At 46.6% G+C, this 27,814-nt stretch overlaps 1 protein-coding gene across 2 annotated transcripts in view; it reads left to right on the top strand.

Moving 5' to 3' along the window:
* The window catches only part of RUSC1 (RUN and SH3 domain containing 1), a 210,664-nt gene that overhangs the window by 160,367 nt on the left and 22,483 nt on the right, over nucleotides 1–27,814 (top strand). For both annotated transcript variants that reach the window (XM_078669581.1, XM_078669580.1), the window contains one exon: nucleotides 5,933–6,061. In XM_078669581.1, coding sequence (XP_078525707.1) covers nucleotides 5,933–6,061 — 129 coding nt within the window. The remainder of the gene's footprint in view (nucleotides 1–5,932; nucleotides 6,062–27,814) is intronic.

Below are 27,814 nucleotides of genomic sequence, written 5' to 3'. Positions count from 1 at the left end.
AGATTCAGAGTGCAGAGTGCAGATTCAGAGTGCAGATTGTGAGTGCAGATTCAGAGTGCAGATTCAGAGTGCAGAGGGCAGATTCAGAGTGCAAATTCAGAGTGCAGAGTGCAGATTCAGAGTGCAGATTCAGAGTGCAGAGTGCAGATTCAGAGTGCAGAGTGCAGATTCAGAGTGCAGATTCAGAGTGCAGAGTGCAGATTCAGATTGTGAGTGCAGAGTGCAGATTCAGAGTGCAGAGTGCAGATTCAGAGTGCAGAGTGCAGATTCAGAGTGCAGATTCAGAGTGCAGAGTGCAGATTCAAGGTGCAGATTCAGAGTGTAGAGTGCAGATTCAGAGTGCAGATTGTGAGTGCAGAGTGCAGATTGTGAGTGCAGAGTGCAGATTGTGAGTGCAGATTCAGAGTGCAGATTCAGAGTGCAGAGTGCAGATTCAGAGTGCAGAGTGCAGATTCAGAGTGCAGATTCAGAGTGCAGATTCAGAGAGCAGAGTGCAGATTCAGAGTGCAGATTGTGAGTGCAGAGTGCAGATTGTGAGTGCAGAGTGCAGATTGTGAGTGCAGAGTGCAGATTGTGAGTGCAGAGTGCAGATTCAGAGTGCAGAGTGCAGATTCAGAGTGCAGAGTGCAGATTGTGAGTGCAGAGTGCAGATTCAGAGTGCAGAGTGCAGATTCAGAGTGCAGAGTGCAGATTCAGAGTGCAGAGTGCAGATTCAGAGTGCAGATTCAGAGTGCAGAGTGCAGATTCAAAGTGCAGAGTGCAGATTCAAAGTGCAGATTCAGAGTGCAGATTGTGAGTGCAGAGTGCAGATTCAGAGTGCAGATTCAGAGTGCAGATTCAGAGTGCAGATTCAGAGTGCAGAGTGCAGATTCAGATTGTGAGTGCAGAGTGCAGATTCAGAGTGCAGAGTGCAGATTCAGAGTGCAGAGTGCAGATTCAGAGTGCAGATTCAGAGTGCAGAGTGCAGATTCAAGGTGCAGATTCAGAGTGTAGAGTGCAGATTCAGAGTGCAGATTGTGAGTGCAAAGTGCAGATTGTGAGTGCAGAGTGCAGATTCAGAGTGCAGATTCAGAGTGCAGAGTGCAGATTCAGAGTGCAGAGTGCAGATTCAGAGTGCAGAGTGCAGATTCAGAGAGCAGAGTGCAGATTCAGAGTGCAGATTGTGAGTGCAGAGTGCAGATTGTGAGTGCAGAGTGCAGATTCAGAGTGCAGAGTGCAGATTCAGAGTGCAGAGTGCAGATTCAGAGTGCAGAGTGCAGATTCAGAGTGCAGAGTGCAGATTCAGAGTGCAGAGTGCAGATTGTGAGTGCAGAGTGCAGATTGTGAGTGCAGAGTGCAGATTCAGAGTGCAGAGTGCAGATTCAGAGTGCAGAGTGCAGATTCAAAGTGCAGAGTGCAGATTCAAAGTGCAGATTCAGAGTGCAGATTGTGAGTGCAGAGTGCAGATTCAGAGTGCAGATTCAGAGTGCAGATTCAGAGTGCAGAGTGCAGATTCAAAGTGCAGAGTGCAGATTCAAAGTGCAGAGTGCAGATTCAAAGTGCAGATTCAGAGTGCAGAGTGCAGATTCAGAGTGCAGAGTGCAGAGTGCAGATTGCAGATTCAGAGTGCAGAGTGCAGATTCAGAGTGCAGATTCAGAGTGCAGAGTGCAGATTCAGAGTGCAGATTGTGAGTGCAGAGTGTAGATTCAGAGTGCAGATTGTGAGTGCAGAGTGCAGATTCAGAGTGCAGATTCAGAGTGCAGATTCAGAGTGCAGATTCAGAGTGCAGATTCAGAGTGTAGATTGTGAGTGCAGAGTGCAGATTCAGAGTGCAGATTCAGAGTGCAGATTCAGAGTGCAGATTCAGAGCGCAGAGTGCAGATTCAGAGTGCAGATTCAGAGTGCAGAGTGCAGATTGTGAGTGCAGAGTGCAGATTGTGAGTGCAGAGTGCAGATTGTGAGTGCAGAGTGCAGATTGTGAGTGCAGAGTGCAGATTCAGAGTGCAGAGTGCAGATTCAGAGTGCAGAGTGGAGATTCAAGGTGCAGATTCAGAGTGCAGAGTGCAGATTCAGAGTGCAGATTGTGAGTGCAGAGTGCAGATTCAGAGTGCAGAGTGCAGATTCAGAGTGCAGAGTGGAGATTCAAGGTGCAGATTCAGAGTGCAGAGTGCAGATTCAGAGTGCAGATTGTGAGTGCAGAGTGCAGATTCAGAGTGCAGAGTGCAGATTCAAAGTGCAGAGTGCAGATTCAAAGTGCAGAGTGCAGATTCAAAGTGCAGATTCAGAGTGCAGATTCAGAGTGCAGATTCAGAGTGCAGATTTTGAGTGCAGAGTGTAGATTGTGAGTGCAGAGTGCAGATTCAGAGTGCAGAGTGCAGATTCAGAGTGCAGATTCAGAGTGCAGATTCAGAATGCAGATTCAGAGTGCAGATTCAGAGTGCAGAGTGCAGATTGTGAGTGCAGAGTGCAGATTGTGAGTGCAGATTGTGAGTGCAGAGTGCAGATTGTGAGTGCAGATTGTGAGTGCAGAGTGCAGATTGTGAGTGCAGAGTGCAGATTGTGAGTGCAGAGTGCAGATTGTGAGTGCAGAGTGCAGATTCAGAGTGCAGAGTGCAGATTCAGAGTTCAGAGTGAAGATTCAGAGTGAAGATTCAGAGTGCAGATTCATAGTGCAGATTCAGAGTGCAGAGTGCAGATTCAGAGTGCAGATTCAGAGTGCAGATTCAGAGTGCAGATTCAGAGTGCAAAGTGCAGATTCAGAGTGCAGAGTGCAGATTCAAAGTGCAGAGGGCAGATTCAGAGTGCAGATTCAGAGTGCAGATTCAGAGTGCAGAGTGCAGATTCAGAGTGCAGATTCAGAGTGCAGATTCAGAGTGCAGATTCAGAGTGCAGATTCAGAGTGCAGATTCAGAGTGCAGATTCAGAGTGCAGATTCAGAGTGCAGATTCAGGGTGCAGATTCAGAGTGCAGATTCAGGGTGCAGATTCAGGGTGCAGATTCAGAGTGCAGATTCAGAGTGCAGATTCAGAGTGCAGATTCAGAGTGCAGAGTGCAGATTCAGAGTGCAGATTCAGAGTGCAGAGTGCAGATTCAGAGTGCAGATTCAGAGTGCAGACTCAGAGTGCAGAGTGCAGATTCAGAGTGCAGATTCAGAGTGCAGATTCAGAGTGCAGATTGTGAGTGCAGAGTGCAGATTGTGAGTGCAGAGTGCAGATTGTGAGTGCAGAGTGCAGATTCAGAGTGCAGAGGGCAGATTCAGAGTGCAGATTCAGAGTTCAGAGTGCAGATTCAGAGTGCAGATTCAGAGCAGAGTGCAGATTCAGAGTGCAGATTCAGAGTGCAGATTCAGAGTGCAGATTCAGAGTGCAGATTCAGAGTGCAGAGTGCAGATTCAGAGTGCAGAGTGCAGATTCAGAGTGCAGATTCAGAGTGCAGATTCACAGTGCAGATTCACAGTGCAGAGTGCAGATTCAGAGGGCAGATTCAGAGTGCAGAGTGCAGATTCAGAGGGCAGATTCAGAGTGCAGAGTGCAGATTCAGAGTGCAGATTCAGAGTGCAGATTCAGAGTGCAGATTCAGAGTGCAGAGTGCAGATTCAGAGTGCAGATTCAGAGTGCAGATTCAGAGTGCAGATTCAGAGTGCAGATTCAGAGTGCAGATTCAGAGTGCAGATTGTGAGCGCAGAGTGCAGATTCTGAGTGCAGAGTGCAGATTGTGAGTGCAGAGTGCAGATTCAGAGTGCAGAGTGCAGATTCAGAGTGCAGAGTGCAGATTCAGAGTGCAGAGTGCAGATTCAGAGTGCAGATTGTGAGTGCAGAGTGCAGATTCAGAGTGCAGATTCAGAGTGCAGAGTGCAGATTCAGAGTGCAGATTCAGAGTGCAGAGTGCAGATTCAGAGTGCAGATTCAGAGTGCAGAGTGCAGATTCAAGGTGCAGATTCAGAGTGCAGAGTGCAGATTCAGAGTGCAGATTGTGAGTGCAGATTGTGAGTGCAGAGTGCAGATTGTGAGTGCAGATTCAGAGTGCAGAGTGCAGATTCAGAGTTCAGAGTGCAGATTCAGAGTGCAGAGTGCAGATTCAGAGTGCAGATTCAGAGTGCAGAGTGCACATTCAGAGTGCAGATTCAGAGTGCAGAGTGCAGATTCAGAGTGCAGATTGTGAGTGCAGAGTGCAGATTGTGAGTGCAGAGTGCAGATTGTGAGTGCAGAGTGCAGATTGTGAGTGCAGAGTGCAGATTGTGAGTGCAGAGTGCAGATTCAGAGTGCAGAGTGCAGAGTGCAGATTCAGAGTGCAGAGTGCAGATTGTGAGTGCAGAGTGCAGATTGTGAGTGCAGAGTGCAGATTGTGAGTGCAGAGTGCAGATTCAGAGTGCAGAGTGCAGATTCAGAGTGCAGAGTGCAGATTCAGAGTGCAGAGTGCAGATTCAAGGTGCAGATTCAGAGTGCAGAGTGCAGATTCAGAGTGCAGATTGTGAGTGCAGAGTGCAGATTCAGAGCGCAGATTCAGAGTTCAGAGTGCAGATTCAGAGTGCAGAGTGCAGATTCAGAGTGCAGAGTTCAGATTCAAAGTGCAGAGTGCAGATTCAAAGTGCAGAGTGCAGATTCAAAGTGCAGATTCAGAGTCCAGAGTGCAGATTAAGAGTGCAGAGTGCAGATTGCAGATTCAGAGTGCAGATTCAGAGTGCAGAGTGCAGATTCAGAGTGCAGATTCAGAGTGCAGAGTGCAGATTCAGAGTGCAGATTCAGAGTGCAGATTCAGAGTGCAGATTGTGAATGCAGAGTGTAGATTCAGAGTGCAGATTGTGAGTGCAGAGTGCAGATTCAGAGTGCAGATTCAGAGTGCAGATTCAGAGTGCAGATTCAGAGTGCAGATTGTGAGTGCAGAGTGTAGATTGTGAGTGTAGATTGTGAGTGCAGATTCAGAGTGCAGATTCAGAGTGCAGATTCAGAGTGCAGAGTGCAGATTCAGAGTGCAGATTCAGAGTGCAGATTCAGAGTGCAGATTCAGAGTGCAGATTCAGACTGCAGAGTGCAGATTCAGAGTGCAGAGTGCAGTTGCAGAGTGCAGTTGCAGAGTGCAGTTGCAGAGAGAACTCAGCAGCACCACCACAGCATCACTCAGCAGCACCACAGCATCACTCAGCACCACCACAGCATCACTCAGCACCACCACAGCATCACTCAGCACCACCACAGCTCCACTCAGCACCACCACAGCACCACTCAGCGCAATCCCAGCATCACTCAGCACCACCACAGCATCACTCCGCGACATCACAGCATCAATCTGTGCAACCATTCAACAACAACTGGTTCAATTATGTTCTCTCAATGTTTCAAGCTTTATTACAAATGTCACAAAATGATGTTATTTCACTTCTGTTCTTGGATTTTCATCACAATAAAATACACTGAACATAATCTTCACAAACGTTATTTACAAAAGTTTAAGCTATTGCCAATATAAATTACAATCACTTTTATTTAAGTATTAATTATTTAAAAAAATTAAAAGCCGTTGCTATTTGTAATATCAATACATCTAAGTCACGCAAATACAAAACATGTTGCATTACAAATGCTATAGTCGTCACATGTGCGAAAGTTAGAACTATTGGCATTGAAAATGACAAAGCTATTAATTTAGCTATTTTCAAAATCAACACATAAATAAAAAATTGTCATTTACAAGACCAATAGCTCAAACTTTCATAATGCGAGACCTATTGCTTTGCAAATGCTTGTTTGTGCATATGCCCCCTTTACTAGGTGTCTGTACCATGACCCTACCCTCTTTTGAGAGCTGGTACATGAATCTGCCCCGGTCTTGTGGGTTCCTTTCACCCCTGCTGGGTGTTGTCCCGTTGGCAAGATGTGTACCTGTAGCAGCACAGTGCAATTTATTCTAGTTTCATTGTTGGAAGTTACATATCTCTACTTTCTTCCATTACAGGAGACCCTCCAGTTGGTTACCCCCAAATATGGATGTCCTGGAGTTGGTGAGAAAAGTGGTGCCCCCTGAGAGGAATGTCCCACAAGAAGAGTCTAGCAAAGTTTCAGATGATGTCTCAAAGCCAGTAAGGTATGGCATCATATAAGGACATAATAACCCAACCCTTTCAAATCCTCTGCTCCAGGAAGCACAGACTATTGTTCCTTGTTGTACTTGACAAACAGCAGGAATTATGTTTTGGTGGCATTAAGCTTCATATAAGTAGTAAATGAAGAGTATGCAAGGTGGCGAGGGCTTTCGCATGGAAAAAAGAATCCCCTCAAGTCACCAGCGGCAGTATTCAACTCATCCAATCAGAACACTGTGAGGCTGAACTGTTCTTGGGTGGGACAATTATAGGAATACAAATGAAAAACATTGAATCAAGAGCAGGGACCTGAGAGGGACAAAAAAAACGTTCAGTCATGAGCAGGGGGCTAAGCAAAAGCCAACTTTAAGTATATGCAATGTATTGGAAGCAATAGGTCTTCAACAGACAGCTAAATCTGTAGCCGAGACCTAAAAGGTGTTTCCTATTTAGGAATGCAAAAACTGTTGCAGGCGCTGAGGCCTACTGTTTGTTGTAGGCTTTAAATGGCTTATTTGCAGCCTATCAGTTTGGGTCAGAAATTGTGATGTGGCTAATTAATATTCATTAGGAAGGCCATTCTGTGACGCTCTACGATTGGACATTTTGTAGTGGGACCTTTGTGTACATAAACCATTTGGTGTGAAAACTGCAGATCATAGCTTGCAATTTTCTGTTCATACATCAGGCTCTTGGTAATGGGGCTTTGTGCGCTGGTAGTATTTTGTGCACTGTTGGGCTCTGAATGTTCCTGGCAGCTTTAATAAGGTTGGTAATCTGACAGTGTTATCGGAGTTGTTACCCTGCCAGTCTTATAGAGGGTGCAAAGCTAATGGTGTTTGTTGGCTTGTTAATATGGCCGTATGTTTTGTGGTAGGTAACGCTGAAACTGTTATCAGGGTTGTTAGCGGGCCTTGTTAGGTTGATGTAGGAAGTTAGACTGTTAGCATTATCCGTGTTAATATGATGACAATTTCATTGGGTGTGTTAGTCTGTCAGTGTTATCAGAGATGTTAAGCTGACAGTGTTGTTAGGCTTACTTATTGGCAGTGTTATTGAGGTTGTTAGGGTTTATACTTATCATGGTTGTCAGTTGTATTGGAGATGTTGGCTGATGGTGTTATTATAATTCTTATTCCAAAATATTATTGTTGGAGTTGTTACACTGGCAGTATTATCAGGGGTGTCAGGTGAACATTGTTATTAGGTTTCTCAGGCATGCAGTGTTAAAGTGATTGCTAAAATAGCAGAGTTATCATGGTTGTTAGACTGAGTGTGGGCTATTAAATTGGCTGTGTTTTTGAAGATGTTAGTTCAGCATTGTTCTGTTTTTTATTTAGGTTGCCGTGTTCTTGCGATTTTTATGCAGGCAGTGTTTAGTAGTTGTTAATACGTTATTTGAGTTGATAGGCTATCAGTGTTAATTTGTTTGTTAAAACTGCAGTTGTATTGTGTGATTAGGCAGACAGTCATATGTGGGTCGTTAGGCTAGCTGTTTATCGGGGTTGTTAACCTGACATTGTTATCAAGGTTATTTGACTAGCCGATTTATTGAGATTTTTATGCTGACAGTGTTTTTTGGTGTCATCTAAGACAGTGCATTCACTGTTGCTTGCAGGACATTTTGTTTACTTACAAGGGGCTTAGAACCGTCGCATTGTTTAGCATTGGTTGGGTTAATTGTCAGTCGAATTTGCTGACTCCCATTTGGTCAGTGTGTGATGGTTTCACTTTGTTTTGTGTCTTCCCCTGTCTCCGGAGCTTCAGTGTTTTTAGGAGTGTACCTTCGCTGATTCCGCTTTCTGTCTCTGACTGTTTTTTTCTTCTACTTGCAGCACTTCGTAAAGTGTGTCTTTTTTAGGTTGAGCCTAGGCAGCGCACTTGCGCTGTCTGCAAGGCCTGTTGTTATCTCCTCTATCGGCTTTTGGCATGCCCATGAAATGCCATTTGTTCGTTGTTGTGCCATTTAGAAATACAGGGTTTTTATTGCTGCATTGGGTCTGAGTCTCCCGCCTTTGTTTGCTTGGATCACACCCAGGCGATTTCACTCATTGTATGCTTATGTTGGCCATCCCAATACATCCGAACTTCCTCCTGGTCATCCTAATCTGCCTTTTTATTAGGTTTTGCCTACGCAATGCGTACGAAGTACGCATGCGCTAGCAAAATCTAATGATATCTCGATATCTCTCTATGTGGGGTCGGGTATCCGCCCCCTCCTCCCATTGGCTAGCTCCATAAATGGAGGCTAGCCATTGGGAGCCGGATCTGTCCGTCAAAGGCCGGACCAGATTCGGGGGCGTTCCCAAGAATTTTTCCCTTTCTGCTCACGTCATGTAGACGTGTTCACTCGGTGGGCGGGGCGTTTTTTCGGGCTCGTTGCGGCCGACCGCCGGCCGAGGAAGTCCAGGTGAGTCTTCCCTTTCCTGTCCCCCCTCCCGCTGTTGGTTCGTTTCCCGCCCCCCCGTCAGTGTGTGGCCGTTCCCGCCCCCCTCCCGCTCTCCCGTCAGTGTGTGGCCGTTCCCGCCCCCCTCCCGCTCTCCCGTGGCCGTTCCCGCCCCCCTCCCGCTCTCCCCCCCCCTCCTTGTATCTCGTAAGCCTTTGTTGATTTTTGCCAGCTTCCCCCACTCATTTTCATGGCCCTCCTAGATGTTTTCAGGGCCCTCCCAGAGTGAGAATCCTGTAGCCGGGTCTTCTGACGTGGACATTATTCAGCGTTCTAACTGCGCCACGGATTTCTCCTCAGACAAGCTTCCCTCTCCAAGCAACGCCCTCTGCCAACCCCGGCCTCATGGGGACCGGGGATTTAACCGAACGGACTTAAATTAAGATTCCAGTGGAGAACTGGAAGGCTGCCAGGACGCACAGCCCCTCTTCCTCTAAACCCAGCACTACCCCCTGCCACCCCCCTCAACCCCCAATCCCGCAGTTACTTCATCACTCAACAATGCAGAACTGCAGCGGGGGAGGAGGGCGACTGCCAGGCTTGAAATTATATCAGAAAGAAGCTGCACAGATCAGGAATGCTATGGATAAAGAAATCCAGTCTGCAAAAAAATTGTATAGGTCTCAAGTGGGAATCATTTTGCGCCCAATCAGCATGCTGCGCGTTGTTAGCAAAAAGTGTCAATTTTCTAAATGCGAGCCGAGCCTCCGATCACGGCCAAATGTATCTTAATGAAAACACTCAGCAGGGTCCGAATTCAATGTCACAAAACTCTCAATGTCAATGGCCCCAGGGAATGGTATTTTAGTGTGAGACCCACACATAATGATTTAAGAGAAAACGTTTCTGGCGAAGGCACATAACTTCTTTAAAACCCACTGCATAAAGCATGTTGCAAAACCAAATCCCTTACTTTAGGGTAAGGCTCCCTCGTGTTAAGTTTAGATTAAAATATGTGCTCCCTCTCAGAATATTCTTCACACCAACATACTCTTCCAGTAAACACATCACTACCCCGTACTATTCAACCACCACTCATCAGCAGTACTGCACATACAAATCTTGCACAGAAAACCACTACATCAATATTTCCTCACTACTCCACAAAAAAACCCACACAAATCTCAATATATTATATTTTTTACACATATATTCCCTTACTATGTAATCAAGTATCTATATATTATATTAATACTATTGTATAAGGAAAAGAAATACTCTCTCAAAAGCTTTACTCTGTCCTGCCATCACCCTACACCACAATGGCCTTTGTCTGTTGACTTATAGTACCCTGACGAGGTGTTGAAGCGCTTTTCAGCGAGTATCAAGCTACTCTGGAACCCAAAAAGATTAGTGGTGGATTGGTATAGGGAACTATGAGAGAGAGAGTGAAGAGATAGGATACATTATCCTATCTCTTCATTCTCTCTCTCATAGTATCCTATCTCTTCACTCTCTCTGTCATAGTTCCCTATACCAATCCACTACTAATCCTTTTGGGTTCCGGAGTAGCTTGAGACTCGTTGAAAAGCGCTTCAACACCTCGTCAGGGTACTATAAGTCAACAGGAAATGCCATTGTCCCTTCTTTGTGGCACAACATCTCCCTCTTAAGTCGTCTCTCAAATGGCAGATGAGCACAGTGGCCGCCACTGAGATATTGTAGAAGATTGCCCTGTGGCCCACACCTCGTGGTCATCTGTCGAATCCCCCCAACCCCACCCCGCCCCACTGCTCTTACCTGCACTAACATGGCTGCATAAAGAGTGCTCCAGACAGGACCCTGACTCTGAGTTGGTACCTGTCTATTTTCACCTGTGAATCTTTTCTTGTATGTGTTCAAGACTACGGATGATTTCCCCAGTAGATCTTTCCTTCCTTCACTTAGCATAATTGTGCTACTTAGTCTGCAATATCCATATGTAATTCCATTGCACTTGTCAAGCTAGGTCTTGCATTTACATATGTGTGCAGCCATTGTTAGTGCTATCAGGACAGAAGAGATACAGTCAAATTTCCTTGTACTGATGTTGAGACGGGCAGCGGAGTGCAGGACTAGTTTTAATGGTGCTAGTGTGGGGACAGGGGACGTGGTATGGGGCAGAGAGATGGGGGCAGTGCATTCGGGAGAGGACATTGGAAAGAAAATGGCAGAGTACAGGGAAAATGTGAGGGGGAACCGTAAAGAGATGCCAGGGATAATGTGGGATATTCGTGAAGGGGAGAAGGGGCAAGGAAGGCATGGGGGAGAACACGAAAGAGAAGGGGTGGCAGAAGCGCGAGACAGGAGAAGATGGGGTGTCGTGACGTAGTCTCACCGGTCGCCGGTCACAGGTCGCCTCTCCTGTAACGCTGTTAAAGTGCTGGGCAGGAGAGAGAGAGCAAGAGAGAGAGAGACCCCGAGAGGAGGGAGGCGAGAGAAAACGAAATCTTGCACTCGGTGAGCTACTCATGCTTGGACCCAAAAAACGCGAGAGCTCTGTAGTTTAAAATGATGGGGGGCCCTTTAAGTGAGAGTTTCAGCAAAACCTAAAATGGATAAACATGTAACAGCATGTCGAATATTTGAAATGCTATAGAGAAAGATAATACAGTTTTGATTTAGCATTTGTTTTCGAAGCATTGCACAGCCATGTTCTTGGTTTCCTTAAATTTGGACGCGATGTTATCGGCCTCTCATCTATATGTACCTTGTTATGGGATATGAGCAGATTTTTACCAGATCGTAACTTGGTGTTGTAATTTGGTTTCTTTGATTTAGCATTTGTTTTCGAAGCATTGCACAGCCATGTTCTTGGTTTCCTTAAATTTGGACGCGATGTTATCGGCCTCTCATCTATATGTAACTTGTTATGGGATATGAGCAGATTTTTACCAGATCGTAACTTGGTGTTGTAATTTGGTTTCTTTTATGATCAAGCTCTGATCTGCATTGTGTGACAATGCTGTGACCAAGGCTCATGTCTGCACTTGTTCTGTTGTGTTATTATGACGTCCAGGCTGGTTTTTGTACTTTGGTTATTGCTTACTCGCAATGGTTAGGGTCAGATCTGTCTGTGCCTGGATTATTGTGAGTTTGCGATGATTGAGTTCGGGTTTGCATTCAGCCTTATGTGGTTTTATGATGCCTCATAATTGATTTTCATTTTATTTATTGTAGGAGTGCAATGACCCTGCTGAGGTCTGCACTTGGTGCAGTGTGTTTTTATGATGGCCAAGGGCATGTCTGTACTTTGTTCGCTAAGAATTCTTGGTCAATGTTGTATTGTTACTTTAATGTATTAGAGCGTGGCAAAGCGAGGCTTAGAATGTTCCTACTTTTCTTCCCACGGGTTCCAGTCCAGGAGATCAGATGCTACCGGTGTCCTGGATGGAAGCTGTGCTGCCTGGCTCTTGCCTGATTCATGTTGTATCTACTCTTTAACAAATCTTTGGTGCCTGCATGCTTGCCCCAAATTCTGTGCCCTGTCCCAGCCTGCTTTTCTGACTTCCTCTGTCCGTTGTTTGAGTCCTGTGAGCCTCCCCTGTCCCTCTTTTCTTTCGCTGATTCCCTCTGACCCTCATTGTTTCACTTGTTCCTGCTTGCTTGTCCCAGATTCCTTGCTCTGTCTTTGCTTGCTTTCTTTCTCTGAACCTCCCTGACCCTGCTTGCTTGCTAGGTTGCTGCCTGCATGCCTCTAATCCTGCCCTGTCCCAGATTTCTTGATCTCTCTGCTTGCTTTTTCTGCCACTTCTCCGTCACTGCTTGCTTCCCCGTCCCTGCTTGCTTCCCTTGCCCTGCTTGCTTGCCCCGAATTCTGTGCTCGTCTGCTTGCTCTTCTGAACTTCCTCTGCTGGGCCCTGCTGCTGCTCTGCGCCCCGGAGAGCTCCGCGCTGGCAGACTTCTCAGGTAAGACCCTCTCTGCTTCCCAGCCTGTCCTCTCCCAGCCTGCCGTCACCCAGCCTGCCCTCTCCCAGCCTGCCCTCTCGCAGCCTGCCCTCTCGCAGCCTGCCCTCTCGCAGCCTGTCCTCTCGCAGCCTGTCCACTCCCAGCCTGCCCTCTCCCAGCCTGCCCTCTCCCAGCCTGCCCTCTCCCAGCCTGCCCTCTCCCAGCCTGCCCTCTCCCAGCCTGCCCTCTCGCAGCCTGCCCTCTCGCAGCCTGCCCTCTCGCAGCCTGTCCTCTCGCGGCCTGCCCACTCCCAGCCTGCCCTCTCCCAGCCTGTCCCCTCCCTGCCCTTTCCCAGCCTGTCCACTCCCAGCCTGCCCTCTCCCAGCCTGTCCCCTCCCTGCCCTTTCCCAGCATGTCCTCTTCCAGCCTGTCCACTTCCAGCCTGTCCCCTCCATGACCTTTCCCAGCCTGTCCTCTCCCAGCTTGTCCACTTCCAGCCTGCCCTCTCCCAACCTGCCCTCTCCCAGCCTGTCCCCTCCCTCCCCTCTCCCAGCCTGTCCCCTCCCTGCCCTCTCCCAGCCTGTCCTCTCCCTGCCTGTTGTCGTGTCCCGGTGGCAGCAGGCAGCAGGCAAGAGCGTGCACTGCGTCCCCGAAGTAACAGCCCTAAAGCAAGCAAGAAGTACGCCCCCCTCCCACCAATCCCTGTTAGCTCTGTGTGTGTTTGTGTGTGTCATTTGCGAGAGATAAAGCTAGTGGCATTGTAAATGACAATGCCATTTATTTATGTTAAAAAAAAACATAAATAAAAATAATGTCAAGAGCAATGCCAATAGCTCTAACTTTAACAAAGGCAAAACCATTGCATTGTAAATGCTTGTTTTGTAGGCTATCAACGTCGTTTTAGGCTTTCGGGCCGTTTTCACGAGACAATGCTCTGTTCGGCACCTGCAAAGTGGCAATTTCTGTCTGGTAGATCTTGAGCTATGTCAATAGCTCTAACTCAAGAAAATGTGCGAGACCTATTCCATTTCTAATGCTTGTTTCGATTGCATTTCTCCTGGTTTTGCTCTACGCTGCTGCTTTCACCAGTCTATTTCCTTTATTCATTCCATTATACTTTCATCCCCTCCCCTTCGACTCTTTGGTGTAGCATAACGACACGAGCTTACCACATGTTGTTAGCATTGCTTTTAACAATGATTTCAGAATATATTAATGGCTTTGGGCTATTGCTTCGTCAGTTGTTTAGTTTGTAACAAAGCGCTTTTTGGTGCGAGTTTCATGATTTATTGTATGTCTTTGGTGTGATTAAAATGTTGAATGTAAAGAAACAGGGCTTGTTTTAAATTAGTTTGTTTGCACAATTAACCGTGGCGGCAATTCCGCCGCGGTGTGGCAGTTTAAAGTAGTGGGCGGGGCCGCGTATGCCAACGGACGTGCGCAGCACTACGAAGGTAGTGCTTGCGACGGCCGTTGGCCGACGCACGCATGGAAGGGGTTAAGTGTTGGATAGGGCATTCTAGCATGAAAAGAACATTATATTGTAAAACACTTTTTTGCTTGTTTGGCCGCTCGTATTGCGCTTCCTCCTGTTGCTTGATGTGTACATTGTAACAAAGATTACCACATCATACGATTACAGGCCATACCATACTATACAATGCCATACCATAATATAGTACACAAGGAGCAGCGATACAATTCAGTGACATGCAATTCCCTACTTTACCATACCATAGAACGACAGGCTATACAACAACATACTATATAATTTTAGACCATACTGTACCTTACTATGCAATGACATAGCAAATACAATAACAGCCCATGCCATATTATACAATGAAAGGCCATACCATACTTTGCAACGACAGGCTATACAATAACATACTATATACTTACAGACCATACTATACCTTACTATATGTAAATGTATTTGAGCTTGTAAAGCGCACTGCTACCCATCCATAGGTTTCCTGGCGCTGTATAACTCTGGGGAACCCGTCCTGGCTTTCCCTGTGGGATGGTCCCTGCTGGGAGTCCCCAAGGTGGAGCCAGGCATCCCCGGAATTGATGGGGCCGTTGTGGAGATTAGGCAAGCTAATGCCCAGAGTTGCCGAGTGGAACCGCTGATTAGAGTAAGCACCGAAGCGAGAATTATCGAGTCCGCTGACCCAAGTCCACGACCCTGCCGCGTCGGGAATTGAACCCTGGTCCGGGGCCGACTTCTGCTCCCGGGTCTGCCACTATACAGTGGCATACCATACCAAATACAATAACAGGCCATACCATATTATAAAATGATAGGCCATACCATACGATAAGCCTATCATACCAAACTACACAATGACAGGCTATACTATACAAATGACAGGCCATACCATATGATACCCTACCCTTAAATGCCATACCATACAATTACATACCATACTATACAACGATAGGACATACCATACTATACAATGACAGGTGATACCATAACTTACAATACATTGACAGGCCATTCCATACCCATACAATGACAGATCATGCCTTACCATACCATATCATGCAGTGACAGGCCATACCATACTAAACAATGACAGGCTATAACATACCATACTGTACTATGACAGACCATACTAAACCATAGCATGGCAGGCCATACCACACTGCACAATAACACACCATACCATACTGTATAATGACAGGCCATATCCTATAATACTATACAAATGCCAGGCCATACTATATGATACCCTACCATAAAATACAATACAATACCATACCTTACAATACATTGACAGGCCATACCATACTATACTATACTACAGGCCATTCCATACCCTTACAATGGCAGGTCATACTGTACCTTACCATACTATTCAGTGACAGGTCATACCATACTAAACATTGACAGGCTATAACACATCATACTATACAATCGCAGGCCATACCATACTGTACAATGACACACCATATAATAATATAATATACAATGACAGGCCATACCGTACTATACAATGACAAACCATTTCATAATATAATATAGAATGACAGGTCATACCATACTATACAATGACCGGCCATAATATACCATACCATACTATACAATGAGAGGCCATACCATGCCATACAGGATGGGCGTCACCATACCATTCCGTACTATACAATGAAAAGCCATACCATACCACACTATACATTGACAGGTCATACTATAATCTACAGTGCCGGGTTATAGCATACTAAACAATGACTGGCTATAACATACCATACGTATGACAGACCCTTCTCATACCTCCCATAATATACAATACCATATTATATTGATAGAGCGCGCGGGTCACCCGACCAATAATTTCGCCACTTCTGGCTTCGGGCCCATATATTTCAAATCACCATATACATTGATCAGATGACCTCACGCTCTGCTATCAGATATTTGTGAGTTCCCTTCGTTATTCCTCAGCGTACCCGACTTACCATCCACCGACACGGGTACCTATGACCACCATGGATCAGGGAGCTAGCTGTAAAAGGAAAGGCAGCAAAATACAAACCCAACAAAATAATATTCAATACCTTTTGTAAAATGACCACGGACAACTGGAAGTTTTAAAATCTTTATCTAATTTAGTAAAATTCAGAAATCATCAAATTCACAGTAATTAAGCAATCGATAATCAGAATAACAGAAAGTACATAGCTGAATAGCAAATAAGTCAGAGCAAACATCTATAGATTAATGAAATCAGGACACACTTAAATGAGGGATCAGGAATTTAGAACGTTTAAGATGAATCACTAAAGATGGGATAAGCTTTGATTAGGACTAGTATTTCTAGAATTATTTCAAGGAAATAAGACAGGAGTCCGGGACATTCATGTAGCTATAGGAGATTCTATGAAGAGAGACACGCTATGCTTTAAGGCAAAAGTTCTTTAGACAGTTTAAGTAAGGAGGTTCTAGACCATATCCGGAAATGACAAACTGCAATGCAAAATATAATTTCTAACAGATAGGATAACATAGGAACACGTTATGGAACACATGCAAATGACTTTATGATTAAATGGTTGCAGAAAAAAGCATGGAAAATGAACATATGCAGAGTATGTCTTTATTAAAGCAAAAGACAGAAAATATAGGAAGGTGCAGTTTCAGGAGATTCTGGGTAATATTTACCTAGACTGGTGTGAAAACCAAACCCTGGCCACGGGTCAGTTAAGGACAGGAAACCCTCAAGGAAGGAATCCCTCAAAGGGCAGCAGGTGCAGAATGGACACCCAGGACAGGACAGGAAACCCTCAGATTAGGAATCAGGACAGGACCTCTCGGACAGGACCCTCAGGATAGGACCAGCACCCGCAGTTCGGAAGCAACGCCTGCGCTCCACCCTCTCTGCAGCTATCGATCAAGACCCCGATTGGGTCAGCGAACTCCCAGCAAAGTGCTCCGCCAGCACTTTAAGGTTTAGTAAAACCTTAGTCTATGGTCAACTTTTCGGACAGAGTGCTCCACAGTACTCTGTATCTTCAGTCACCTATTGAGTGCATTGGGTCATTGACAGGTCAGCTAAACCAGACAAGTCGGACAATTTCCCTAGGTAAACCCAGGGTAGTTATACTGTTCTGGGACGGTGTACAACCCCCCAATGTTGCAAAGTGTCAGAATCCCTCAATTTGGATTGGTCCTAAGGTAGGCTTTGGGTAACACACCAATCAGAATAGACTATTTGGAGGCCTAATTTACATCTCTGGGTACCGCCTAGCAAGATTGGGGTTCCCATGAGAAAGACGCACAGAATACAATGAAGAGAATACATTTTGGTTACAATTGAGCATAATCATGATGCTTTCGCTCGGTGAGGTGTCCCTTTCCCAGGGTGGCTCTGGCATCAACCTTCTTTGGCTTGAATTCAATGCCATAGCAACTTCTGGCGAGTTTGCGCAGAAATACCCTCCAAGATGGACTCCCCAGCCCAGCACCCCTCCGAGTCGAGGATACATGAAAAGTAAGCGAAAACAAGTTAATACATAGAAATAAATGTATGTAAACACATCATTGGGTTTGTACTTTAAACTTATCATTATAAAAATATACTATGCAACTGAAATGTTAGCAACATATACACGCTCACAAGAGCATTACCACGTTATTCACGAAAGCTGTGTATTACGCATGCGCAAGAAGGGAAAATGGTTTTTTGGAAGTCAAAGAATGGGCGCACTGCCAGTATGGAAGTACTTGAAAAGAATAATAGATAATGGTGCAACTGGGCGAGGGGACAACCATGTAACCACTCAATGGAGAGGTCAGCGAACTGTCCTAATCCAAAAATAAAATAGAAGACATACCCTATGCACACACTTAGTAAGTAAAAAGGTCACTGTGTGGCCATTTCTAGTTTAACAATTAAGTGCAGAGAAACAACAATGTGATACAAAGTGATATACGAATGAGGAAATAAATTAACATATGGTGACAACAGCGTCGTGGCCTCCTTGTTTAATGTATCACAGCTTGAAAACAACCAGCCGACACGTGTTTCATCGCATCACGCGAATCTTCAGGGCTCTAAACGGTTGTGCTTGGACCAGGAGGTCGCTCTTCCGGTGATAATTCCAACCCGGATGGGCCCAAAACCATGAGAAGTTCCAATAGTCAAGTAGTATTGTTAAACTTACGAGCGTTGTTGTTTCTCTGCACTTAATTGTTAAACTAGAAATGGCCACACAGTGACCTTTTTACTTACTAAGTGTGTGCATAGGGTATGTCTTCTATATTACGCATGCGCACCCTTTCCCACCAAAACTTATAACTACGTCAGGTCACGTGAGTGTGACTGACGCATGCGCAGAAGCACTTTTCAAGCGGCGGCCATGTTTTAGAGACATGGATTAGTTGTATTAGAAAACACATACGCAAGCTTCCTCTACCTCGTTTGAATATAAAAATAAAAGATTAGTAAGACGTACAATTTATTAATTGATTACACACGGGCGAGTTTCTTGACTCGAGCAAGTCGCGATGCGAAGCTTGCTCTATCAATCTCCTCTTTGATGATATTTACTATCATCACAAAAAATTTAATGGAACCAGATGCCAACTTCTCACACCTTATACATCTCTATCTCTTCCAACAACCGATTTAGCTTCTCTTTTTCATTTTTGGTAGGGTGAGAATTTTTTACCTTTTTGTATATCTGATTATTCATTTCCTCTAATTCAAGCTCATCCACACTTCGTTTCACTCCTCTTGCATTCACTTGATGCTTTCCGGTGTGTTTACGACATTTGCAACAGACAAATATGAAAAATAGGATAAGACCTATAATTCCAATTGGCATCAGTACCTTAAACAATAAGCTTTTACCTAAGCTAGCAAACCAATGACCTACATTTGAGAGACCATCTACCAGTCTCTTCCAGGCACTGTCAACCTCGAGTGGTTTGAGTTCCCTTTCCAAATTAGTAATGTTTTTCACATATCTCTTGAGCTGCACACTTTTGTCCGGAATATAAGTGCAACAATGTTGCGCCTTCAACATCCGGCAGACTCCGCCCTCTTTTGCTAATAAGGTGTCAAGAGCAAGTCTGTTTTGCAAAACCATTGATCTGATCGCAACCATTTCGGTATTGACCAGCAGAAATCCATGAGCTGTGTCAGTAGACAACACATCCACTATAGTGGACAATTTGCAAATTCTGTGAGTGTTCAGAACCACTCCCACTCCAGGTATCAGTGCACTGAAAATACTACCCATTATTTCACCTACGCTTTCTTTTTTACTACGCACTAACCCATTAGTATTTTCACTGCTTCCAGCAACTTTGTTCACATGGTATATTTTCGGGAAGACAATGCCAAAGTAGCAGCTTCCATACCAGTGATCCGGCAATTTAAAATAAGCCTTGTCCCCACATATATAATAAATTCCAGGAAACACAGGCTCTGACCCATTTTTGAAACCCCATCCTCCAATTACCTTGTAATTATGTTCACATTCACTGGAACCAATGAAAATGTTATTATAGTAGCTAGTCTTCTCACGGTGAAGACATAGCTTTCCTTTCTTTTCAAAATCCAGCAACAGAGCAGGACCCGCCCCACCATTTGAGGTGCCTTCCATGTTCTCAGCCCATTTTGGCGTTTTCTGTTTTTCATCATCTGCCTTTCTTTTTATTTTTATTCTCCTCTTCTCTGCCATGTTCAGGAACATCTTTTCCTGCTCACGCAAAGAACAGGTCAAGTTATCTCTGTGTGCGTCACCTATGTCTATATTACCTATAGTCAGGAAGTATTCGCCCATATAGCGAGTAACGTCACTTTTAGTATGTACAGGATTCAAGTTCCCACGTATAGGGAGTTCAGAAAAGATCACGTCATTGTTAGAGTAATAGTACTGTAAGGGTCCTCTTTTGTAAAATAAGCTTGCTAAAATGCTACAGGAAATTCCATATTTCTGATAGATACATCTGCCGTGTGGATTCCTCACCTTGTGAATATCCCCTTGCGTCAGCAACATTCGGAAATTCTTTTGTAGCTTCGCGCCGACGTGGATCCGGACGTCACAGAGGCACGGCATCGCACGCGACCTCGCTGACGTCACCGGCGCCTATAACAGGCCCACGCCGGCGTGATGACATCAGTTCCCTTTTTTCCGCGTCGTCGACGCTAACGGTTTTCAGGGATCGTGTAGTAGCTTCCAGTAACTTTGTTACTATTTCTTCGTAATTGTGTCTTTCTTACATTTTCTTCGAGATGTCGTCGAAGAAGACGGGATTTAAAGCCTGCGGTGAATGTGGCAAGACCATGTCAATCACCGACCCCCACGAATGCTGTGTATGGTGTTTGAGCTCGGACCACGATGTCGAGGACTGTTCCTGTTGTAAGAAGATGACTCCAAAAGCCTTAAGAGAGAGGGAGACAAAGCTCCTTATGGCGAAACTCAAGAGCAAAAAAGCTAAGAAGTCGTCAAAATCTCGATCTCGTCGGTCGAGGTCGAGATCGAGGTCGAGGTCTCGTTCGAGGTCACGCTCGGAGTCATCATCAGCACACGCTTCGAAGTCTTCGAAGAAGAAACACAGAAGGAAGTCCCATGAGTCACGTCATCACTCTGGGAAGGACTCTAGCTCGAAACCAAAGTCCCAGATCAAGCTCGTGTGTAAAGAGGTGGAGGTTTCGGAGTCGGAACATGAAGAGGCTGTGCATCCAGTTTCACCCGAGCCTCAGGAACAGGTCCAATCTCCAATTCCATCAAATCCTTCTGGTCAGGAGGATGAAGGTGAGGAGCAGGGGGCTGGTGGAGCCGAAGTTCCGGCACCCGATGGTTCATCGACTCCGGCTCCGGCGCCCGAAGAAGAGGTCGACGTCGTATCGACTCCGCCTCCCCGGGAACATCCGAGAGGTCCGTATCCTGAGTTTCCGACTCCAGGTCAGGATCCTTCCCAGTTCCTGAACGCCATGTATGGTGTATATTCAAGGGCAATGTTCCCGTCTGGTGCACCTGTTGGTCCCACGGGTCCTATGGCCTTTAATCTAGGGGTTCCGCAGGCTTATGCCCCTGCACCCTTCATGCCCTTTATGCCGGCTCTACCGCCGCATTGGCATTTTCCGACACCACCGGTGTCGTCGACGCCGAAGCGCACGACGCCGGCTCCATCGACGCCGATCCCATCGACGCCGATACCCGTGACTCCGAGGCAGGATTCTGTCCGACCTCGTGTCGAGAAGCCTCGTCCGACGTCGGGCTCGACGCCGGCAGCGACCCCGTCGGAGTCGATTCCGAATCCTTTAACTTCGATTGTGAAAGAAAGGTCTCGGGGAAAGGCCCAGAGACTTTTAGAAGAGGAAAAATATGGGTATTCTGACACTGAGGAAGGAGAATTACAGGATTCTGAGGATCCCTTTGATGAGTTAGGTGAAGCCAGTGGTCTTGAACTGTCACCTGAATGGGAGTTGGCTTCTGTATCGAATGCTCCATCTAAGGATGTGGTGCCTTACCACACTGTGATTAAGAAGGCAGCGAGTTTACTAAATATAACTCTGCCTACAGCTGATTATAAACCCAATATTTTAACTGAGGTACTTCATTCACCCTCATCTGTGATCGAGCCTATGTTACCATTCAACGAGGCGTTGTCTGAACCTGTCTATGAGGTCTGGAAGAAACCCTTGACTGCTCCAGCGGTTTCTAGAACGGTGGCAAGAAGATATAGAGCTGCACCGGATGACCCTGCATTTTTAACAACGCATCCTCTTCCTGAGAGTTTGGTAGTGCAGGCTGCCTGTTCTAAAAAATCTGCTGGGGCATTTCCACAGGTTCCTGGAGACAAGGAATCCAGGAAACAGGACCAAAATGCTAAAAAGGTTTTTTCATCAGCCAGCATGGCATTGAAGTCAACCAATGCTACGTGTTTGATGGGGAGATATATCCATGCTTTGATGGACTCTGTCAAACAACTCATTCCAAAGGTTCCTGAGGATGACAGGAGGGATTTTCAAGAAGTAATCTCGGACACCCAAGCGGCTGCGAGACAGGTCATCCAGAGTGGTTTGGACACTGCAGACTCGGTGGCAAGAGTCATGGGTTCCTCTGTGGCTACTAGGAGAGCTGCTTGGCTCAAATCTTCAGAGTTTTCTGCTGATGTCCAGTCTGCTTTAATGGACTTACCCTTTGATGGTTCAGGTCTGTTTGGAAAGAAGGCTGATACTGCCTTGGAACGTTTTAAGGACAGTAGGGCCACTGCAAAATCTTTAGGCCTTCAATCCAGAGGTACTACCGGAAGACGTTTCAGAGGATTTGGCTGATCTTCCTTTCGATCTTACAGATCATTCCAGCAGCAGCAGCCTCAGCAGCAGCAGCAGAACACGCTGTACAAGTCGTACAGAGGCAGACAAAGACCCCGTCCTAGAGGTCGTCAAGCTTCCTACTCCTCCTCCTCCTCCTCTCCTTCCCAACCCCCGGCCAACGCAGCAAAGCAGCCCTAGATCCGCCATTCCGGATCATGTGGGCCCAGTAGGGGGTCGGCTTACTCATTTTCTACAAGATTGGGAATTTATAACATCGGATCTTTGGGTTCTCAATCTTGTAGAGAATGGGTATGCTCTTCCTTTCCAGGAATTCCCTCCCAATTACCCTCCTTGCCAGGGTTATTGTTCAGAAGACCACCTGCTTCTCTTGCAGGAAGAAGTCCTGGCATTATTTCGAAAGGGTGCAATAGAGGTGGTTCCAGAGCAGGAAAGGGGTCAGGGGTGCTACTCCCGGTATTTCCTGATCCCCAAGAAAGATGGCAGACTTCGGCCAATCCTGGACCTCAGGATTTTGAACCTTTACCTGAAGCAGGAAAAGTTAAAAATGCTCACTCTTGCACAGGTTCTTCAGGCGCTGTTGGAAGAGGACTGGATGGTGTCGATCGACTTGCAAGATGCGTATTTTCATATTCCCATCTTGAAGTCTCACAGAAAGTATCTCCGTTTCACGGTTGGGTCACAGCATTACCAGTTTGTGGTCCTTCCGTTTGGCCTTACTACTGCACCTCGAGTCTTCACCAAGGTGATGGCAGTGGTGGCAGCTCATCTCAGGAGAACGGGGATTCATGTATTTCCGTATCTAGACGACTGGCTGATCAAAGCGGAGTCGCCAGAGAAGGTGCTCCATCATCTGCAAGAGACAACCCAGTTGTTGCACAGGTTGGGTTTTTCGATAAATGTACCCAAGTCTCACCTGGTGCCCTCACAGCGCAACCTGTTCATAGGTGCGGTACTGGACTCAACCGTATGTCGTGCATTCCCTCCCCCTCAAAGAATTTGCGACATACGGGAGATGATTCCTTTATTTTACAATGGAGCGGTCGTTCCAGTCCTGAAGGTCCTTCGCCTACTCGGTCTGATGGCTTCATGCATTCTGTTGGTCAACCATGCACGCTGGCACATGAGGGCACTCCAGTGGTGCCTCCGCAGGCAGTGGTATCAGCACAACGGAGATCTCGGGGAGTCAGTGAGGATCTCCAGGGAAGCTGCAGCGGATCTGTCTTGGTGGAGCGTGGAAGGCAATCTGTCACAAGGAAAGCCTTTTCAACTTCCTCCAGCGGTGGCCACAGTGATAACGGATGCATCCACTCTCGGGTGGGGTGCTCATCTGGGAGTCCTGGAGGTCAAGGGTCTTTGGTCTCCAGAGGAAAGGTTGCTTCACATCAACCTTCTAGAATTACGGGCGATACGTTTGGCGCTCAAGGCCTTCCTCCCTTCCCTTCGCGGTCAGTCAGTCCAGGTCCTGACGGACAACACGACCGCGATGTGGTACATCAACAAGCAGGGAGGAGTGGGGTCGCAGTGTCTCTGCAGAGAGGCTCTGCGTCTCTGGTCCTGGGTTCAGGACCATCAGATTTGTCTGATGGCAAATCATCTGGCCGGGGTTCTGAACGTTCGTGCAGACAGTCTCAGTCGGCAGTTCTCTGCCGATCACGAGTGGAGGCTTCACCCGGAGGTGGTTCACGACATCTTTCAGATGTGGGGGACACCTCGGGTGGACCTGTTCGCCACTCACGAGAATGCTCACTGCCTGTCATTCTGCAGTCTCCAGTATCCGATGCAAGGAGCCTTGTGGGACGCGTTTCAGTTGAGTTGGAACTCGCAGCTCCTTTACGCGTTTCCTCCCATACCCTTGATTCCTCGGGGTCTGAGGAAGATTCGCCAAGACCGGGCCCAAGTCATATTGATCGCCCCGGATTGGCCAAGAAGGGTGTGGTATTCAGACCTTCTCCACCTCTCCTCTCACCCGCCGCTCCGTCTCCCTTACAGGGCAGATCTCCTCTCTCAGATGGAGGGGCAGGTTCTACACCCCCACCTCCAGACCTTACACCTTCATGCCTGGAGATTGAGCGGGGCAACCTGATTTTTTTTTCTCTCCCTCACGATGTGGTTGATGTCATTTTGTCGGCCAGGCGTGACTCCACTAAGTCCATCTATTCTTATAGGTGGTCTAAATTTGTTGTTTGGTGCAGGGAGAAGTCTATAGACCCTTTGAGGTCCCATTTATCTGATGTGCTCCAGTTTGCCCTTTCCCTGGCCCAGCAGGGGCTTGCTGTTGCCACGGTGAAGGGATATCTGTCTGCGCTGTCGGCATTTATCTGTATGCCTGACCAGCCTTCTCTTTTTAAGTCTCCCATTGTTTTAAGGTTTCTGAAGGGCCTTACTAATAGGTTCCCTCCTACACCCTTTGTTGTGCCTCAGTGGGATTTGAACCTAGTTTTGACATTTTTGATGGGTGCTCCCTTTGAGCCTCTTCACAAGTGTCCCATGAGGCTTCTGACTTTGAAAACGGTTTTTCTCGTTGCAATAACCTCAGCAAGGAGGGTAAGTGAGCTTCAAGCTCTTAGTTCCAAGCCCCCATTCCTGACCATTCATGCTGAACGAATGGTTCTTAGGACCAGGGCTGCTTTTCTGCCTAAGGTGGTGACTCCTTTCCACCTTGGTCAATCCATTACCCTTTCTACCTTTTATCCTCCCCCTCACCCTTCCAAGGAGGAGGAGAGATTACACCGTCTTGACCCCAAGAGGGCGGTGTCTTTTTACTTGGACAGGACTAAAGACTGTCGAGTGGACGACCAGCTCTTCGTTGGCTTTGCTGGCTGCAAGAAAGGAAGAGCGGTCCATAAGAGGACTCTGTCGAGGTGGATCGTGCTCTGCATTAAGATCTGCTACTCTTTGGCTGGTAAGGACCCTCCAGAGGGTATTAGAGCACATTCGACTAGAGCAAAGTCTGCATCATCTGCTTTGTCTAGAGGTGTACCTGTTGAGGACATTTGCAGAGCCGCGACTTGGGCCTCCCTCCACACTTTCGCGAAGCACTACTGCTTGGATACCGAGGTGAGGAGGGACGGCCACTTCGCGCGCTCTGTCCTCCAAGATTTCCTGGTATAGCAGAGTGGACACCCTCCTCCGGGAGTGGGGACTGCTGTGGGACTCTATTCACAAGGTGAGGAATCCACACGGCAGATGTATCTATCAGAAGAACAAGTTACTTACCTTCGGTAACGCTTTTTCTGGTAGATACTATATCTGCCTGTGGATTCCTCACTGACCCACCCGCCTCCCCGTTGTCCACTCTTCTATGCCAGAGTTTCTATGATGTGTTATTTTATTGTCATGGAAATGTTTATTTCAAATGTTGTTATTGCATTTGCTTCACACTGTGTGTGTTACCTTGTTTCTATACTACGTATACTGTGTATATTTCTACTATCATCGGTCCGTCCGTGTGCCTCGATGGCACGGAAAAAAGGGCGGAACTGATGTCATCACGCCGGCGTGGGCCTGTTATAGGCGCCGGTGACGTCAGCGAGGTCGCGTGCGATGCCGTGCCTCTGTGACGTCCGGATCCACGTCGGCGCGAAGCTACAAAAGAATTTCCGAATGTTGCTGACGCAAGGGGATATTCACAAGGTGAGGAATCCACAGGCAGATATAGTATCTACCAGAAAAAGCGTTACCGAAGGTAAGTAACTTGTTCGTTAGGGGCAGGTGATGGTATGTCACGCCTTCAGCTACAGAGGTAGGTAGCTTCATGCAGACATAGCAATCTTCAATTTCCATAGTTTCTACATAGTGTATTAACAAGTTTGCGAAAACATTTAAATGCGTTTTATTCTTTACTCCATGATAGTGTAGTCCTCCCTCATCTGATGCTTCTAGGTCTTGTTTTGTTTGTCTGAGTGCTCTCTCATGTTTTGCTACACTTTGTGTTGTTAGTTCTTCAGTCTCAGTATTTACAATCTCAGTAGGGTCAATATTAGTATTTTTGCTCACCGCAAAAGGTATGAAAACGGTTAGTCCTATCCAAATTAATATCACTATAACTATACTACATACACATACCTTGCAGCATGTTTTGCAACGACTGCAACTAGGTCTACCATTCACGTTTGAATCAGACATTTTGGCTCAGAAGAAGTTTTTCGACCCCTCTTTGTGTCTTTACACCAGTAGCTTACTTTGTGCAAATTCATGGTGGCTCGTCTTCTTCTTCGGCAGAGTACTCAGCGACTGGTTCTCCGTCGCTCTCGTCAGTTATATCAAGGTCTTCAAATTCCTCCAAAACGAGAGTCCATTCAGGAGACTTGTACTTTTTGTTTTGTCTTTTTATTCGATCACTCCTTCTTTTGGAAGTGTCTTCTGGTTGTTCTGCTATGCGAGCACTTCTCCTTTCTTCTGCACGTTTTTCTTCTACCGTTTTTATTCTCAGTCTCAATTTCTTTATGTATCCAGGCTCAATGTGCTTTCTTTTCTTAAGTCTTTTAGTTGGCACTGAGACTTCGTTCTCTTCTCTTGCCCTTTTATTTTCATTAGTTTGTGGCAATTCTGCTTCTTCTTCCCTTCCTATCTCACTAGTTCCAGGACTTGCATCTATTTCTTCTGCCTGGTTACTAATCTGGCCTTGTTCAGGAGAATTTTGTTTTTGCTTTTCAAATGTCCCTGTTTCTGTTTCCTGAACCCTTTCTCCTAATCCTGTCTGATCCTGTTCGAGCACTTCGTTCTCTTGATTTTCTTCCGCTCGAATCTCTTTACTAGGTCTAATCTGTCCCTTTTCGATATCAGGAGTCAGTGGAGGAGTATCGATCACTTGTTCTGTCCCTGTCTGACCTTCTCCTTCCTCAGTTTTGATGTGAATCTCAATACCCTGAGGCTCTTCGCCTGTGCCTTGCTTTTCCTCTCTATTCCACTCTCTACCTTTCAAAATTCGTTCGCTTGTTCGGATGGGGTCTTCGGTAAGGTCAATCAATGGTATCCACTCATCTGGCCATATGCTTGTCAGCTCGTCATCAGCTACTTCTGGACCAGCTTTCGGGAACTCTTCAGCAGGCTGGACTCTTGGTAGCTCGTCATCAACTACTCCTGGACCAACGTCTGCGGACCCCTCAGCTTGACTGGTACTGGGCTGTACGTCGTCAGTTACTTCTGGTCTTGCTTCTGCAGGCCCCTCTGCTGGACCGTCTTCTTCTCCAGGCTCTTTGTCGGGTTGTACCTTCTGGGTGTGGCTGGCGTGGATCCAATGGGGAACTCCTGCACACTTCACTGCTGTGGTCGTTACCAGGATCACTTGGCGCTTCTCTCCCCACCTCGGTTCCAGGCAGCTTGACCGAGTATGCTTCTTTATTTTGACCCAGTCTCCGGGAACCAGTTTGTGGAGAGGAGTCGTTGGATTGGCGACGGCGTCTTCTCCGATCTGGCGAGAGATATAACGCACTTGGTCACCTAATCTCTTGCAGTATTCAAGCACCAAATCATCAGTAATACTCAACAATTTGCTTCCTGGTACCCATGCTTGTCTCATCACTCTTCCCATCAAGATTTCATGAGGGCTCAGGCCTGTCTTTCGGTCTGGAATACTTCGGAGTCCCATCAGAACCAGAGGCAGGGCCTTTACCCAGGTCATGCCAGATGCATCACACAATTTC

The sequence above is a fragment of the Lissotriton helveticus genome, chromosome 12 (genome assembly GCF_964261635.1).
Source record: "Lissotriton helveticus chromosome 12, aLisHel1.1, whole genome shotgun sequence".
In the NCBI taxonomy this organism is placed as follows: domain Eukaryota; kingdom Metazoa; phylum Chordata; class Amphibia; order Caudata; family Salamandridae; genus Lissotriton; species Lissotriton helveticus.
The sequence above is the reverse complement of the archived record's forward strand: the minus strand, read 5'-3'. Positions and strand labels throughout refer to the sequence as shown.